General features: G+C 40.3%; 1 protein-coding gene across 1 annotated transcript in view; it reads right to left on the bottom strand.

The window, feature by feature from the left end:
* Positions 1-10743: 10743 nt before the first annotated feature.
* The window catches only part of ENTPD7 (ectonucleoside triphosphate diphosphohydrolase 7), a gene marked incomplete at its 5' end in the record, with an annotated part of 35480 nt that continues 30418 nt past the window's right edge, over positions 10744-15805 (bottom strand). The window contains 3 exons of the mRNA XM_082672960.1: positions 10744-11545; positions 13049-13210; positions 14909-14994. Of these exons, the coding sequence (XP_082529086.1) occupies positions 11314-11545; positions 13049-13210; positions 14909-14994 (480 nt within the window). The 3' untranslated portion in view covers positions 10744-11313. The remainder of the gene's footprint in view (positions 11546-13048; positions 13211-14908; positions 14995-15805) is intronic.

The raw sequence follows: 15805 nt of genomic DNA, 5'->3' as shown, positions 1-15805 counted from the left end.
GAGTCCTCATTTTTTAACAAATATATTTTATAATACCAACAAATCCTCACAAATTTGTCAGAGCATATGGCCCTAGTGGCAGGACTTGAGATTAGCATAACCTGAGACTAGTTTGGGAGAATTTGAAACATTTGCTGCTACTTCTACCTTAATTCTTAATTCCAACTGAAGTTTCATCACATACCACAGCAAAAAGGGAAATTAGATGCTAGTTCTGAATTCGTTTGAAAAGAAGTCTAAAAACAGCAAGAAGAAACAGCACTCTGTTTCTGTAAGGGAGTCTAGGAACTGCCCAATAATTACAACCAAGTTCCTTAATGAGGTAGCTCTAATAAACATTTATATCTTAAATAATTTAGATTGTAACCATAACATGAATTGCTTGGATGCTGTGGTTAAGAAAATTGTACAAAATTAAGCAAATTGTTTAAAAAAGAGATGTCTAAAATTTTAAATTATTGAAAGATATGAAGCTAGAATGGATGTAGTGAAAACCTGATACTATTTTTAACAAAGCATTTCTTTCATATTTTATTCCTAAATGTGAGCAATCACAAATGAGTATCAGAAGCAGTTATAAAGACTGCGCATGGTTAGTTGCAGTCAGCTGTGTGAAACACACAGTCTTGCAAGAAGATTCTGTCAATGATCATTTCATTGTATTACTACTGTTCTGGGTGTCAATTTCATCATCCGTAAAATCACGGGGGTTAACCAGAAATCTCTAAAGTCTCAGCTTTAAAAATCTCATTTTCTGGAGATTGGTTCAAGATGGAGTAGAAAGACCTGCTGTCACTCCCTCTTGCAAGAGCACCAGAAACAAAACTAACTGCTGAACAAGCATCGACAGGAGGACACTGGAACTCACCAAAAAAAGATATCCCATACCCAAAAACAAAGGAGAAGCCACAATGAGACGGTAGGAGGGGCACAATCATAATAAAATCAAATTCCATAACTGCTGGATGGGTGATTCACAAACTGAAGAACACTTATACCACAAAAGTCCACCCACTGGAGTGAAGGTTCTGAGCCCCACGTCAGGCTTCCCAACCTGGGGGTCCAGCAACAGAAGGAGGAATTCCTAGAGAATCAGACTTTGAAGGCTAGTGGGATTTGATTAAAGGACCTCGACAGGACTGGGGGAAACAGAGACTCCACCCTTAGAGGGCACACACAAAGCAGTGTGTGCATCAGGACCCAGGGGAAGGAGCAGTGACCCCACAGAAGACTAAACCAGACCTACCTGCTAGTGTTGGAGAGTCTCCTGCAGAGGTGGGAGGTGGCTGTGTCTCACCGTGAGGACAAGGGCACTGGCAGCAGAAGTTCTGAGAAGTACTCCTTGGCGTGAGCCCTCCCTGAGTCCACCATTAGCCCCACCAAAGAGCCCGGGTAAGCTCCAGTGTTGGGTCACCTTAGGCCAAACAACCAACAAGGAGGGAACCCAGCCCCACCCATCAGCAGACAACTGGATTAAAGTTTTACTGAGCTCTGCCCACCAGAGCAACAGCCAGTTCTACCCACCACCAGTCCCTCCCATCAGGAAACTTGTACAAGCCACTTAGATAGCCTAATCCACCAGAGGGCAGACAGCAGAAGCAAGAAGAACTACCATCCTGCAGCCTGTGGAACAAAAACCACATTCACAGAAAGAGAGACAAGATGAAAAGGCAGAGGGCTATGTACCAGATGAAGGAACAAGATAAAACCCCAGAAAAACAACTAAATGAAGTGGAGATAGGCAACCTTCCAGAAAAAGAATTCAGAATAATGATAGTGAAGATGATCCAGGACCTCAGAAAAAGAATGGAGGCAGAGATTGAGAAGATGCAAGAAATGTTTAACAAAGACCTAGAAGAATTAAAGAACAAACAAACAGAGACGAACAATACAATAACTGAAATGAAAACTACACTAGAAGGAACCAATAGCAGAATAACTGAGGCAGAAGAACGGATAAGTGACCTGGAAGACAGAATGGTGGAATTCGCTGCTCCAGAACAGAATAAAGAAAAAAGAATGAAAAGAAATGAAGACAGCCTAAGAGACCTCTGGAACAACATTAAATCCAACAACATTCGCATTATAGGGGTCCGAGAAGGAGAAGAGACAGACAAAGGACCCAAGAAAATATTTGAAGAGATTATAGTCAAAAACTTCCCTAACATGGGAAAGGAAATGGCCGCCCAAGTCCAGGAAGCACAGAGTCCCATACAGGATAAACCCAAGGAGAAACATGCTGAGACACATAGTAATCAAATTGGTAAAAATTAAAGACAAAAAAAAATTATTGAAAGCAGCAAGGGAAAATGACAAATAACATACAAGGGAACTCCCATAAGGTTAACAGCTGATTTCTCAGCAGAAACTCTACAAGCCAGAAGGGAGTGGCATGACATATTTTAAGTGATGAAAGGGAAGAACATACAACCAAGATTACTCTACCCAGCAAGGATCTCATTCAGATGCGACGGAGAAATCAAAAGCTTTACAGACAAGCAAAAGCTAAGAGAATTCAGCACCACCAAACCAGCTCTACAACAAATGCTAAAGGAACTTCTCTAAGTGGGAAACACAAGAGAAGAAAAGGACCTATAAAAACAAACCCAAAACAATTAAGAAAATGGTAACAGAAACATACATATTGATAATTACCTTAAACGTGAATGGATTAAATGCTCCAACCAAAAGACACAGGCTTGCTGAATGGATACAAAAACATGACCCATATATATGCTGTCTACAAGAGACCCACTTCAGACCTAGGGACACATACAGACTGAAAGTGAGGGGATGGAAAAAGATATTCCATGCAAATGGAAATCAAAAGAAAGCTGGAGTAGCAATACTCATATCAGATAAAATAGATTTTAAAATAAAGAATGTTACAAGAGACAAGGAAGGACACTACATAATGATCAAGGGATCAATCCAAGAAGAAGATATAACAATTATAGATATATATGCACCCAACATAGGAGCACCTCAATACATAAGGCAACTGCTAACAGCTGTAAAAGAGGAAATTGACAGTAACACAATAATAGTGGGGGACTTTAACACCTCACTTACAGCAATGGACAGATCATCCAGACAGAAAATTAATAAGGAAACAAAAGCTTTAAATGATACAACAGACCAGATAGATTGAATTGATATTTATAGGACATTCCATCCAAAAACAGCAGATTACACTTTCTTCTCAAGTGCACACAGAACATTCTCCAGGATTGATCACATCTTGGGTCACAAATCAAGCCTCAGTAAATTTAAGAAAATCGAAATCATATCAAGCATCTTTTGTGACCAAATGCTATGAGATTAGAAATCAATTATAGGGAAAAAAACGTAAAAAGCACAAACACATGGAGGCCAAACAATACGTTACTAAATAACAAAGAGATCACTGAAGAAATCAAAGAGAAAATCAAAAAATACTTAGAAACAAATGACAATGAAAACACGATGATCCAAAACCTATGGGATACAGCAAAAGCAGTTCTAAGAGGGAAGTTTATAGCAATACAATCCTACCTCAAGAAACAACAAACATGTCAAATAAACAATCTAACCTTATACCTAAAAGAACTAGAGGAAGAAGAACAAAACCCCAAGTTAGTAGAAGGAAAGAAATCATAAAGATCAGAGCAGAAATAAATGAAATAGAAACTAAGAAAACAATAGCAAAGATCAATAAAACTAAAAGCTGCTTCTTTGAGAAGATAAACAAAATTGATAAACCATTAGCCAGACTCATCAAGAAAAAGAGGGAGAGGACTCAAATCAATAAAATTAGAAATGAAATAGAAGTTACAACAGACACCACAGAAATACAAAGCATTCTAAGAGACTACTACAAGCAACCGTATGCCAATAAAATGGACAATCTGGAAGAAATGGACAAATTCTTAGAAAGGTATAACCTTCCAAGACTGAACCAGGAAGAAATACAAAATATGAATAGACCAATCACAGGCAATGAAATTGAAACTGTGATTAAAAATATTCCAACAAAAAAAAGTCCAGGACCAGATGGCTTCACAGGTGAATTCTATCAAACATTTAGAGAAGAGCTAACACCCATCCTTCTCAAATTCTTCCAAAAAATTTCGGAGGAAGGAACTCCCAAACTCATTCTATGAGGCCACCATCACCCCGATACCAAAATCAGGCAAAGATACTCCAAAAAAAGAAAATTACAGACCAATATCACTGATGAATATAGATGCAGAAATCCTCAATAAAATACTAGCAAATAGAATCCTACAACACATTAAAAGGATCATACACCATGACCAAGTGGGATTTAACCCAGACATGCAAGGATTCTTAAATATACACAAATTAATCTATGTGATATACCATATTAACAAATTGAAGAATGAAAACCATATGATCATCTCAACAGATGCAGAAAAAGCTTTTGAAAAAATTCAACACCCAGGGGGCTTCCCTGATGGCACAGTGGTTGAGAGTCTGGCTGCCGATGCAGGGGACATGGGTTCATGCCCTGATCCGGGAAGATCCCACATGCCACGGAGCGGCTGGGCCCGTGAGCGATGGCCGCTGAGCCTGCACGTCTGGAGCCTGTGCTCCGCAATGGGAGAGGCCACAACAGTGAGAGACCCGCGTACCGCAAAAAAAAAAAAAAATAAAATAAAATTCAACACCCATTTATGATAAAAGCTCTACAGAAAGTAGGCATACAGGGAAACTACCTCAACATAATAAAGGCCATATATGACAAACCCACAGCAAACATAATTCTCAATGGTAAAAACCTGAAAGCATTTCCTCTAAGATCAGGAAAAAGACAAGGATGTCCACTCTCACCACTAGTATTCAACATAGTTTTGGAAGTCCTAGCCGTGGCAATCAGAGAAGAAAAAGAAATAAAAGGAATCCAAATTGGAAAAGAAGAAGTAAAACTGTCACTGTTTGCAGATGACATGATACTAAACACAGAGAATCCTAAAGATGCCACCAGAAAACTACTAGAGTTAATCAATGAATTTGGTAAAGTTGCAGGATACAAAATTAATGCACAGAAATCTTTTGCATTCCTATACACTAGTGATGAAAAATCTGAAAGAGAAATTAAGGAAACACTCCCATTTACCATTGCAACAAAAAGAATAAAATACCTAGGAATAAACCTACCCAGGGAGACAAAAGACCTGTATGCAGAAAACTATAAGACACTGATGAAAGAAATTAAAGATGATACAAAGAGATGGAGAGATATACCGTGTTCTTGGATTGGAAGAATCAATATTGGGAAAATGACTATACTACCCAAACCAATCTACAGATTCAATGCAATCCCTATTAAATTACCAATGGCCTTTTTTACAGAACTAGAACATAAAATCTTAAAATTTGTATGGACACACAAAAGACCCCAAATAGCCAAGGCAGTCTTGAGGGAAAAAAACGGAGCTGGAGGAATCAGGCTCCCAGACTTCGGACTATACTACAAAGCTAGAGTAATCAAGACAGTATGGTACTGGCACAAAAACAGAAATATAGATCAATGGAACAGGATAGAAAGCCCAGAGGTAAACCCACGCACCTATGGTCAACTAATCTATGACAAAGGAGGCAAGGATATACAATGGAGAAAAGACAGTCTCTTCAATAAGTGGTGCTGGGAGAACTGGACAGCTGCATGTAAAAGAATGAAATTAAACACTCCCCCAAACCATACATAAAAATAAACTCAAAATGGATTAGAGACCTAAATGTAAGACTGGAAACTATAAAACTCTTAGAGGAAAGCATAGGAAGAACACTCTTTGACATAAATCACAGCAAGATCTTTTTTGATCCACCTCCTAGAGTAATGGAAATAAAAACAAAAATAAACAAATGGGACCTAATGAAATTTAGAAGTTCTTGCACAGCAAAGGAAACTACAAACAAGAGGAAAAGAAACCCTCAGAATGGGAGAAAATATTTATTTTTGAGAAAATATTTATTTCTGAGAAAATATGTTTGCAAACGAATCAAGAGACAAAGGATTAATCTCCAAAATATATAAACAGCTCATGCAGCTCAATAGTAAAAAAAAAAAAACCCAACCCAGAAATGGGCAGAAGACCTAAACAGACATTTCTCCAAAGAGACAAACAGATGGCCAAGAAGCAAATGAAAAGCTGCTCATCATCACTAATTATTAGAGAAATGCAAATCAAAACTACAATGAGGGGCTTCCCTGGTGGCACAGTGGTTGAGAGTCTGCCTGCCGATGCAGGGGACACGGGTTCGTGCCCCAGTCTGGGAAGATCCCACATGCCGCGGAGCAGCTAGGCCCACGAGCCATGGCTGCTGAGCCTGCGCTCCGCAACGGGAGAGGCCACAACAGTGAGAGGCCCACATACTGCAAAAAAAAAAAAAAGAAAAAAAAAAACTACAATGAGGAATCACCTCATACCAGTTAGAATGGGCATCATTAGAAAATCTACAAACAACAAATGCTGGAAAGGTTGTGGAGAAAAGGGAACCCTCTTGCACTGTTGGTGGGAATGTAAATTGAGATAGCCACTATGGAGAACAGTATGGACGTTTCTTAAAAAACTAAAAATAGAATTACCAGATGACCCAGCAATCCCACTACCAGGCATATACCCAGAGAAATCCATAATTCAAAAAGACACATGCACCCCAATGTTCACTGCAGCACTATTTACAATAGCCAGGATATGGACGCAACCTAAATGCGCATCGACAGATGAACGGATAAAGAAGATGTGGCACATATATACAATGGAATATTACTCAGCCATAAAAAGGAACAAAACTGGGTCATTTGTAGAGACGTGGATGGATCTAGAGACTGTCATACATAGTGAAGTAAGTTAGAAAGAGAATAACAAATATGGTATATTAACGCATATATGTGGAAACTAGAAAAATGGTACAGATGAACTGGTTTGCAGGGCAGAAATTGAGACACAGATGCAGAGAACAAACGTATGGACACCAAGGGGGGAAATTTGGTGGGGGGGGGATGAATTGGGAGATTGGGATTGACATGTATACACTAATATGTATAAAATGGATAACTAATAAGAACCTGCTGTGTAAAAAAATAAATAAAATAAAACTCAAAAAAAAGTAATGTCTAACCAATAGTCCTAGCACTTTCATAGAATTTTTTATCATATAAGCACATTACAAAAATCAGCAAGTAAGTCAAACAAGTAAAAGTGTAACTCTAGGAAGCTAAAGATGTTTATTTTGTAAAACTTCACCAGTTGGGATAAACTGGGACAGACCAATCTGAATTCGTTGAAAGTATGAATCATGGAATATTTTAATGTGATTTGAACTGGGATTTCAAAGTGTTCACAGGTAGTTTCTTAAGCACTGATTTCAATAAATAATTGTCAGTAGCATAAAAAAAAATCTCATTTTCTGAAATTGATGTATGATGATTGCTTTTGGAAAGTCCATTCCCACCAACCTTAATGTCAGGGACTATGGATAAAGTAGGAAATGACCACTGGTTCTTTTGGGCAGCCTGATCTTCTAAACCAAAGACCACAATCCTCTTCTTGAAACTACTATATCACTTCTCTACCTTCTCTGCCTTTAGTTCCTTAGGCCAGTTTTTCTCCCTTTGGAACTGGCCTCAGATCATCTTGTCCAGCCATCTTGTTTTATAGATGAGAAATGAACCACAGAGGACAGGTGACTTGCCTGGGGTACCAGAGCTACTTAATGACAAAGCCAGGGCTAAAATCCAAATCTGCTGTTTCGAAGCCTGCTGTTCTTTGCCCTAAATCACACCACCCACTTGTCTTTCACCCCTGACAAAAAGCAGAACACAAAACTATGAGAATAGGGGTGAGGGGGGCACCTAGATAATACCAGTGAGAAGTTATTCTATCTCAAAAATATAAATATGGAGGTGATAATAAGTGTTAATGCCTAAACTGACTAGCTTAGCAAGTGTTTGGCAGACTCAACCACATTTTAATAATCACTGCCTAAGGCCTCTGAAGTTAAAGAAAGCTCTTAGGCTGAGGAGGGCAGAGGCAGAATACTTTGGATAACATTAGAAGAATAAATACAAGGTTGAGGGAAAGTGCCTAAAATTTCCTAGACCAAGGAAAATCAATTCAAGGAGCTAAGGTACAGAGAGAAAGATGGTATAATTTGGCTTAGAATTAACTGCAACTTAAGTGAATGTAATGCCAAATAATTGGGTATTATACATATTTTTATTATGTTCTCATGATAAGAATTCAGAGGAAAGTGATGGGATGTGCCAACATAAAGAATAATAAAGCCTCACTCCTGTAAGCCACTGGCTCGACTTTGACATTTGTGACCTATCTCAGTAATTAAAGCACTGAAACAGTTCAGGTTCACTGCTGCTGTTATAAGGAAGACTGCTTGGTAAGATTCAAAGGAGCCAGTGGAATGTGAATTTTATGAAATCATAATTATTTTCACATGAGAACCGCTCAAAATGCAGAAATGCAAATAGAAGTCTTTAAAAATCTTTTAAAACTGAGGGCAAAAACAGGGTTAAAGGGAAGATAGACTGTCTGATTCTATAAGTAAGAATATTTCATTTTGAGAAAGTAATATATATAACTGGCACTCAGCAAGGGATAAATGGCTTCTGTTTCTAGCTAATGAGATTTGATTTAAAATATTTAATTGGGAGCAATGGACGAAGCTCAGGAACCAGAACCAAGAGCAAATACTCAGTTTTTCTGAGGGGTATGACAAAAATTCGTCCTTCTTATTTTTATACCATGGAACTCTAAGATGCCTTACTCACTGCAGTAGACAAGCCTAGATCCTATAATATTAAAATAATAAAAGGATATAACACTAAAAAAATTCAGGGCTTCCCTGGTGGCGCAGTGGTCGAGAGTCCGTCTGCCGATGCAGGGGACACGGGTTCGTGCCCCGGTCCGGGAAGATCCCACGTGCCGCGGAGCGGCTGGGCCCGTGAGCCATGGCCGCTGAGCCTGCGCGTCTGGAGCCTGTGCTCCGCAACGGGAGAGGCCACAACAGTGAGAGGCCCGCGTACCGCAAAAAAAAAAAAAAATCAAAGACTAATTAAAATAAATTAAGAAATACATTTATATGGAAAAAATGATAAACAGGTATCCTGAGTTTCTCAACTATAAAAAGAACACAGTAATCTGAAAGGTTATCATGATGAGCAAATAATATACATAAAATTCTTAAAGATGTGTCTGGTACACAATGAGTGCTTTGCAAATGGTAGCTATTATCATAGCCAGGATGAAGAATAACTTTTGAGCTAATTAGACTGGACTAATCACCACCTCCTCCATGCTTCAGTTTCATTCTGAGCATGCAGATGTGATCACTGTTAGCCAACTAGGCAGCTTCTGAGATCTTTGACTAGATCACACAAGAAAACCAAAAATAGTATTTGGAAACCAAAGTGAGGGGAAAAGAGTTACCTGAGTAGGCAATGGCTAGCAAAACATATTATGACATTATTTATAAGCAGCATTCATAAGGCAAGGGGTCACTCACAGTACAAAGATAAGAAGTCAAAGAAAATCAAGGCAATTTAGAAATCTTAAAAATTAAAGGAAGCTGTGACATAAGCCCTAATGAAAAGTAAAAAGTACTTCCAAAGGAACCTGTAAGACTCTTTGCTGGAACCATTTTTATCTAATTTGAAAACAATTCAAGACTCATGATCTTTTCACCTACCAACCAAGAGTCAGTATACTTATTTTCAACCCAGTATAGTTCTAGGAGGATTTGGATTTATTTTTCTTGGTTTTATGAAGCACTTAATTCCTTTCTGCTCCCAGTATGGAATTTATTTTTTAAGAATTCCACTTTCTTTTCCCTTTGAAGTCAAGGACCTTTCCCCTACTCATGTAATTCTAGAACTCAAAGCTGACAAAAAAGAAAACTGTTTTAACTCTGGGAGCATATTCTTGGGCAGGACATTTAAGGCTACATAGAGGAATGGTTATTAACGTATAAAGAAGGTTCCACGGGGATGAAAAAGAAATCCTTGTGCAATTTGAAGGGTAAATGCAGAGAAAAAGCAAAGCTCCTGAAGGGTAGGAGATAAAAATGTAATTACTATGGCTTTTCCTCTCTCCCCATTAATGGAAATGCTGTTTATGACTGAGAAATCTCTTTTAAAATATTCTGAAAGTTGCCAGGTAGATTATTAACAGATTTATCTGTTTATTCCAAAGTTTGGGATTTGCTTCTTTTCAAATATTCCAAGAGTCAAACTGAGAGAACGTCTGTTTCTCAGAAAAACATTAATAAATAAGAGCTTGGATTTATGGCCTTTGTCCACTCTCCTGATACTGTTCTTTCCTTCTTTAAAAACAATCCAAATGCATCCCTACCCAAAATACATATTGATCTTAACAGTGAAATACAGGAACTCTTTTTTTTTGAATCTTCCCACGTAAGGACTCATAAAAATAGGCCTAGAGGACAGTGACCTGAAACCAGAAAAATCTAGGTCTCCAATTCCCATCATAGTCTCTCCAACCCTACAAGCACACTTAAGGTTCAAAAAGAAAAATTAATGCCCAAACAGCCTGTGAGGCACATAGACATGGAAAAATTTTCTATCCTGGTCTTACCAGGCATCAGATAACACATTGTTAAAATCGTCAATGGACCATTCATTTAGAAAGGGTTCTAACCTTTTAAAATCACGAACTAACATCAGCAACAGTATGTCGGGGATCTTGGACCACACGCACAATGGCTTCTTTGTCGAGTAAGCAAAGAAGCTGTGTTATTTTGGTTGCCTGGAAATTCTTATTTGTTCCGCTGAACTGCAAAGATCTTGGATCCCTATTAAAGGCTGTGGATCTCCACAAAAGTGATATCTCTGTTACAGAGAAAGAAGGGGCTGCTGCACTTGCTAGAATGTCTTCGGCTTTGAATCAGATGCTCCAAGTTTGGTTTCAACCAGACTTCCAGTGTGCCCAATGCCAAACTTCAAGCTTTAAGCAAGGGGAGAAAAGTCTAGATCCCAGGAGCACACCAAATCACTCAGATAAAGGAGTAGAAGCATGCTTCAATTGGACTAAAGTTGGTTCCCTTTGTTAGCACCAATCTCTCATTTAGTTCTTCACAGACTAAATTACAGCTTCTCTCAGAGAAGAGGACCTGGATATTGAGAATGAATTAAAGTAGGTATTAAAGTAGAAATTTCAAGGCCAAATATCCACAAAGTCAGGCAAAGCAGCATTTGAGGCCAGTACCAGAAAGTGGTGGAATTCAATGGGCAGCAATTCTGAATACTTGAGTTCCCCTAGAACCTGTCCAGCCTCATGGCCCAACCTGTACCCCAATCATGGGCACCACCTCCTCGATCCACAGTAAGTCCAGTGGGGTTGAGGCTCGACTTTGTCGGTGGTGAATTCGGCGTAGCCGCAGAAGGTACAGGATGATGGCCAGTAGCACCACCAGGATACAGGCGAAGAAAAGATAGTGGTTGTACACAAAGGAGAGACGGAACCAGCTACCATGGGCTTGTCGGGCACCTTCCTGCCGTAGCTCCCTAAGGAAGAAGGTGGAAAGAAATGTTAGTTTAGGAGAGAAATATTTATGCCAATTTAAAAGGCCCAGAGGTTTTACCCATTTACTCCATCCATGTAAACATGCTATAATACCAGCTCCACAGAGCAAGCAAAGCTGAAGCATGTCCCCAGGCCCAGAGCTGGTGTGTGTGATTCCTTCTGTACCTTCCTTTCCCCGGCCTAGAGGGAGCCTCACAGGCCTACCCCCTCTAGAATCTGGAGGCAAAATTAGAAGCCAAAGAAATGAACAGTAAGACAAGACTGGTCACCTGTCAAATAAGTCTTAACAGTGACCCCATACCACCCTGGCCTACACAGTTTGTAAATATGGTGCGAATGAGTAGGGTGGCCCCTGAATCTAATCAAGAAATCAGAGTATATCTAAATCTTAAAAAAAAAAGTTGCTGTGCTTCCTGAGGATTTAGGATTTATCTAGAGAAAGCTGTCACTTAATCAATTGTATTATAAACCGAAGAAAAAATAGACATGTAAACCTAAGTGCAGTGATCTGTCTAGAACAGAAGCCCTTCTCTCATGGTCCAGATACCAGATCCATTTTCATTCTGTTTGACCTGCAGTGTTTTTTAAAAATGTGAATCTCCAAACAGAAAGACCACATATAAAATATGGGTTTCTGGCTTCTCGACAAAGGAGAGCTGGCAGATGCTGGGACAGCACTTTTGCATGACGTAATCAGCCTTTTGTTTGGGGCACATACTCTCCAGTTCCCCACTTCTCTCACCCACCTGGCTTCTATACTGAGTTTAAAGAAACAGGCACCAAAGATTAAGAGTTCATCTTAGTTTATTTAAAATAGTCCAGAGGAGAGAGCACCTAAAAATTATCCCAAATATCTTATGGTACATAAGAGCAAGACATCCCCTAAAAGCATCTCAGGTCCTTTGTTCTAATTCTGGCCCACCAAAAAGCCTTCCAAGTCAATGACATGATCTCTAGAGTGACTCTACCCATTAGGAAAGATTGCTGTATAGGAACAACATATCCCAGTCCTCTAGTCAGATAGAGATAGTTCCAGAGTAACTTTAGTTCATCAGTCAATATCTTAGAAGTTGTTAGTAAGAGCTCAATTCTAAAGATTGATTTGTTGTAGATAAACAAAACTGAATTCCTGGGAACTCCCTGGCGGTCCAGTGGTTAGGACTTGGCGGTTTCACTGCCGAGGCCGTGGGTTCAATCCCTGGTCAGGGAACTAAGATCTCACAAGCCACGTGGCACGGCCAAAAAAACCCCACTGAATTCCTGAAATTGCAAAGAAGAACATACTCCAGACCAATAATTCTCAGACTTCTTTCTGTTTCAACATGCCTGGTAAGTAATAGTAGTTTCACGTGGCAGTAATAAGGGGCGTTTGGGTGGGTTTTTTGTTTTGTTTTTTTGAGGGGGAGTTTACTTAAGAAACCTATTTTGAGGCACCAACTAACATCCTCTGAGCTCAAGATGCCAGCTTGGTCAGTCCCCTTTACCTGAGTGGTAAGAAGCGTGTTTTATATAAAATGGCTCCCAGTGTCCACTGAACCTCTCGGTCATACACCAGTTGGGCTGTCTGCAGATTTGGGTAGTCATAGGGAAAGTGGAATCCTTCATGAAGAACTTGGTACATCCAAGCTGACTTAAAACACTGATATCTGTGTGACAAAAAATAATTAATTTTTTTTAAAGAAGGAAAAGAGGGACTTCCCTGGTGGTGCAGTGGTTAAGAATTTGCCTGCCAACGCAGAGGACGTGGGTTTGAGCCCTGGTCCGGGAAGATCCCACATGCCGCGGAGCAGCTAAGCCTGTGCGCCACAACTACTGAGCCTGTGCTCTAGAGCCTGCAAGCCACAACTACTGAGCCTGTGTGCCACAACTACTGAAGCCCGCACGCCTAGAGCCTGTGCTCCACAATAAGGGAAGCCACCGCAAGGAGAAGCCTGCGCACCGCAACGAAGAGTAGCCCCCGCACGCCGCAACTAGAGAGAGCCCGCACGCAGCAATGAAGACCCAATGCAGCCAAAAATAAAAATAAATTTTTTTTAAAAAAAGAAGAAGAAAAAAAAAAAGAATTCAAATGCTTTCTGCATATTCCCACTAGATGTCAAAAAGACCTCTCTTTCCCCGTTTCACCTTCCTCACCTCTAGGTGGAGCCAAATCTGAGCCTCCTTTATGTTAACGTTTACCACAAAAGGGAAGAACACCTCTATGCAATGTAACGACACTATTGTGAGTACGTTTTACTTTTCTTTTTCTTTCTTTCTTTTCTAACAGCTCTTATCTTCAGGGAGAATGCTGAAATATCTACAAATATGATGTTTTGGATTTGCTTCAAAATGACTGAATTGTGGGGTGGGAAAACAGATGAAACAAGAGGGCTGGAAGCTGACAGCTATTAGGAGAGAAGCTGGGTGACAGACATTCAAGAGTTCATTAAACTGTTCTATTTTTGTTTATGTTTAAATTTTTTTTAACTAAAACATTTACAAAATGGGAGGACTGATGAACCAAACTGGCAAAATATTGATATGTGTTGAAGCTGGGTGACAGTTACACGTGGGTTTCTGTTACTGTTCTTTCTACTTTTCTGCATGTTTGATATTTTAATAAAAATTTAAAAATAAAAAGACCACCACTTTTGATTTAAAACCACTTGGAGAGAACACTTTTTGGTAACCACCAGTTTCCCTTGGCTTCACTAAAATAAGCTCACTATTTTGGCCTCTACCCTTCAGAAAATCAAAATCTGAAATAACCAAATTCTCCTTCAACATAAAATCCAATCTGTACTATCACTCGTTCTCTTTCATTCATTGTTCATACACTTTTTTTAAAAATTTAATTTAATTTTATTTTTTTGGCTGTGTTGCATCTTCATTGCTGCGCACAGCCTTTCTCTAGTTGCGGCAAGCAGGGTCTACTCTTTGTCACGGTGCTTGGGCTTCTCATTGTGGTGGCTTTTCTTGTTGTGGAGCACGGGCTCTAGGCACATAGGCTTCAGTAGCTGTAGCACGGGGGCTCAATAGTTGTGACAGGCGAGTCCTAGAGTGCATGGGCTTCAGTAGTTGCAGCGTGTGGGCTCAGTAGCTGTGGCGCGCAGGCTCTAGGGTGCGTGGGCTTCAGTAGTTGTGGTGCACGGGCTCAGGAGTTGTGGCTCGTAGGCTCTAGGGCGCAGGCTCAGTAGCTGTGGTGCACAGGCTTAGTTGCTCCGTGGCATGTGGGATCTTTCCGGACCAGGGCTCGAACCCACGTCCCCTGCATTGGCAGGCGGATTCTTAACCACTGCACCACCAAGGAAGTCCCGTTCATACATTTTAAGGCCACATCTAAGGGAGAAAAGGAAGTTACTTACTTGAGTCGATGCTCATCTGCATGTGATGAAAAGAGGCCATTCTTGAATCTCTGAGTGAGTACTGACCAAGCCATGCCACAGTAATCCTGGAACAACCACAGAGAAATGGTGCAACATGAAATGGGAGGCAAACTGTAAATCCGCCACAGTCATAGCTGTTCCGTTTCTAAAGTTACTTGTGGGATACTAGTTGACAAAGGAAAACAGAAATGGCATATTCATTCACCAAACACAGTGCCAGGTCCTGGGCAAGGCAAGTCCCTGAACTCAGGCCACTGAGTGACTTGAGTTACCTGGGAATAGTCCTTTTTATTCCTATTGCCTCCACATTCACTACGAAGCCTGCCTGACATGGCTCCTGAGCCTCTTAGGCTTCAGATATGGGTAAGGTTAGGACCAAGAGTAGCAACATCAAAAGCCAAACAGAGCTTCATTCTATCCTATGTAGGACTGACATGAGTAGGTCAAACAGATAGAACAGAAAATGGTCAAAGATCTATCACTGGGACTTCCCTGGTGGCACAGTGGTTAAGACTCCGCCTGCCAATGCAGGGAACACAGGTTCAAGCCTTGGTCCGGGAAGATCCCACACGCCGTGGAGCAACTAAGCCCGTGCACCACAACTACTGAGCCTGCGCTCTAGAGCCCGTGAGCCACAACTACTGAGCCCGTGTGCCACAACTACTGAAGCCTGCGTGCCTAGAGCCTGTGCTCTGCAACAAGAGAAGCCACCGCAATGAGAAGCCCGCGCACCGCAACGAAGAGTAGCCCCTGCTCGCCGCAACTAGAGAAAGCCCGCTTGCAGCAATGAAGACCCAATGCAGCCAAAAATAAAATAAATAAAATAAATTTATATTAAAAACAAAAAGATCTATCACTGGCCTGCCTCTGTGTTGT

This window comes from Grampus griseus (assembly GCF_964374135.1).
Source record: "Grampus griseus genome assembly, chromosome: 16".
Taxonomy (NCBI): Eukaryota; Metazoa; Chordata; class Mammalia; order Artiodactyla; family Delphinidae; genus Grampus; species Grampus griseus.
This window is presented reverse-complemented; position numbering and strand designations above follow the sequence as displayed.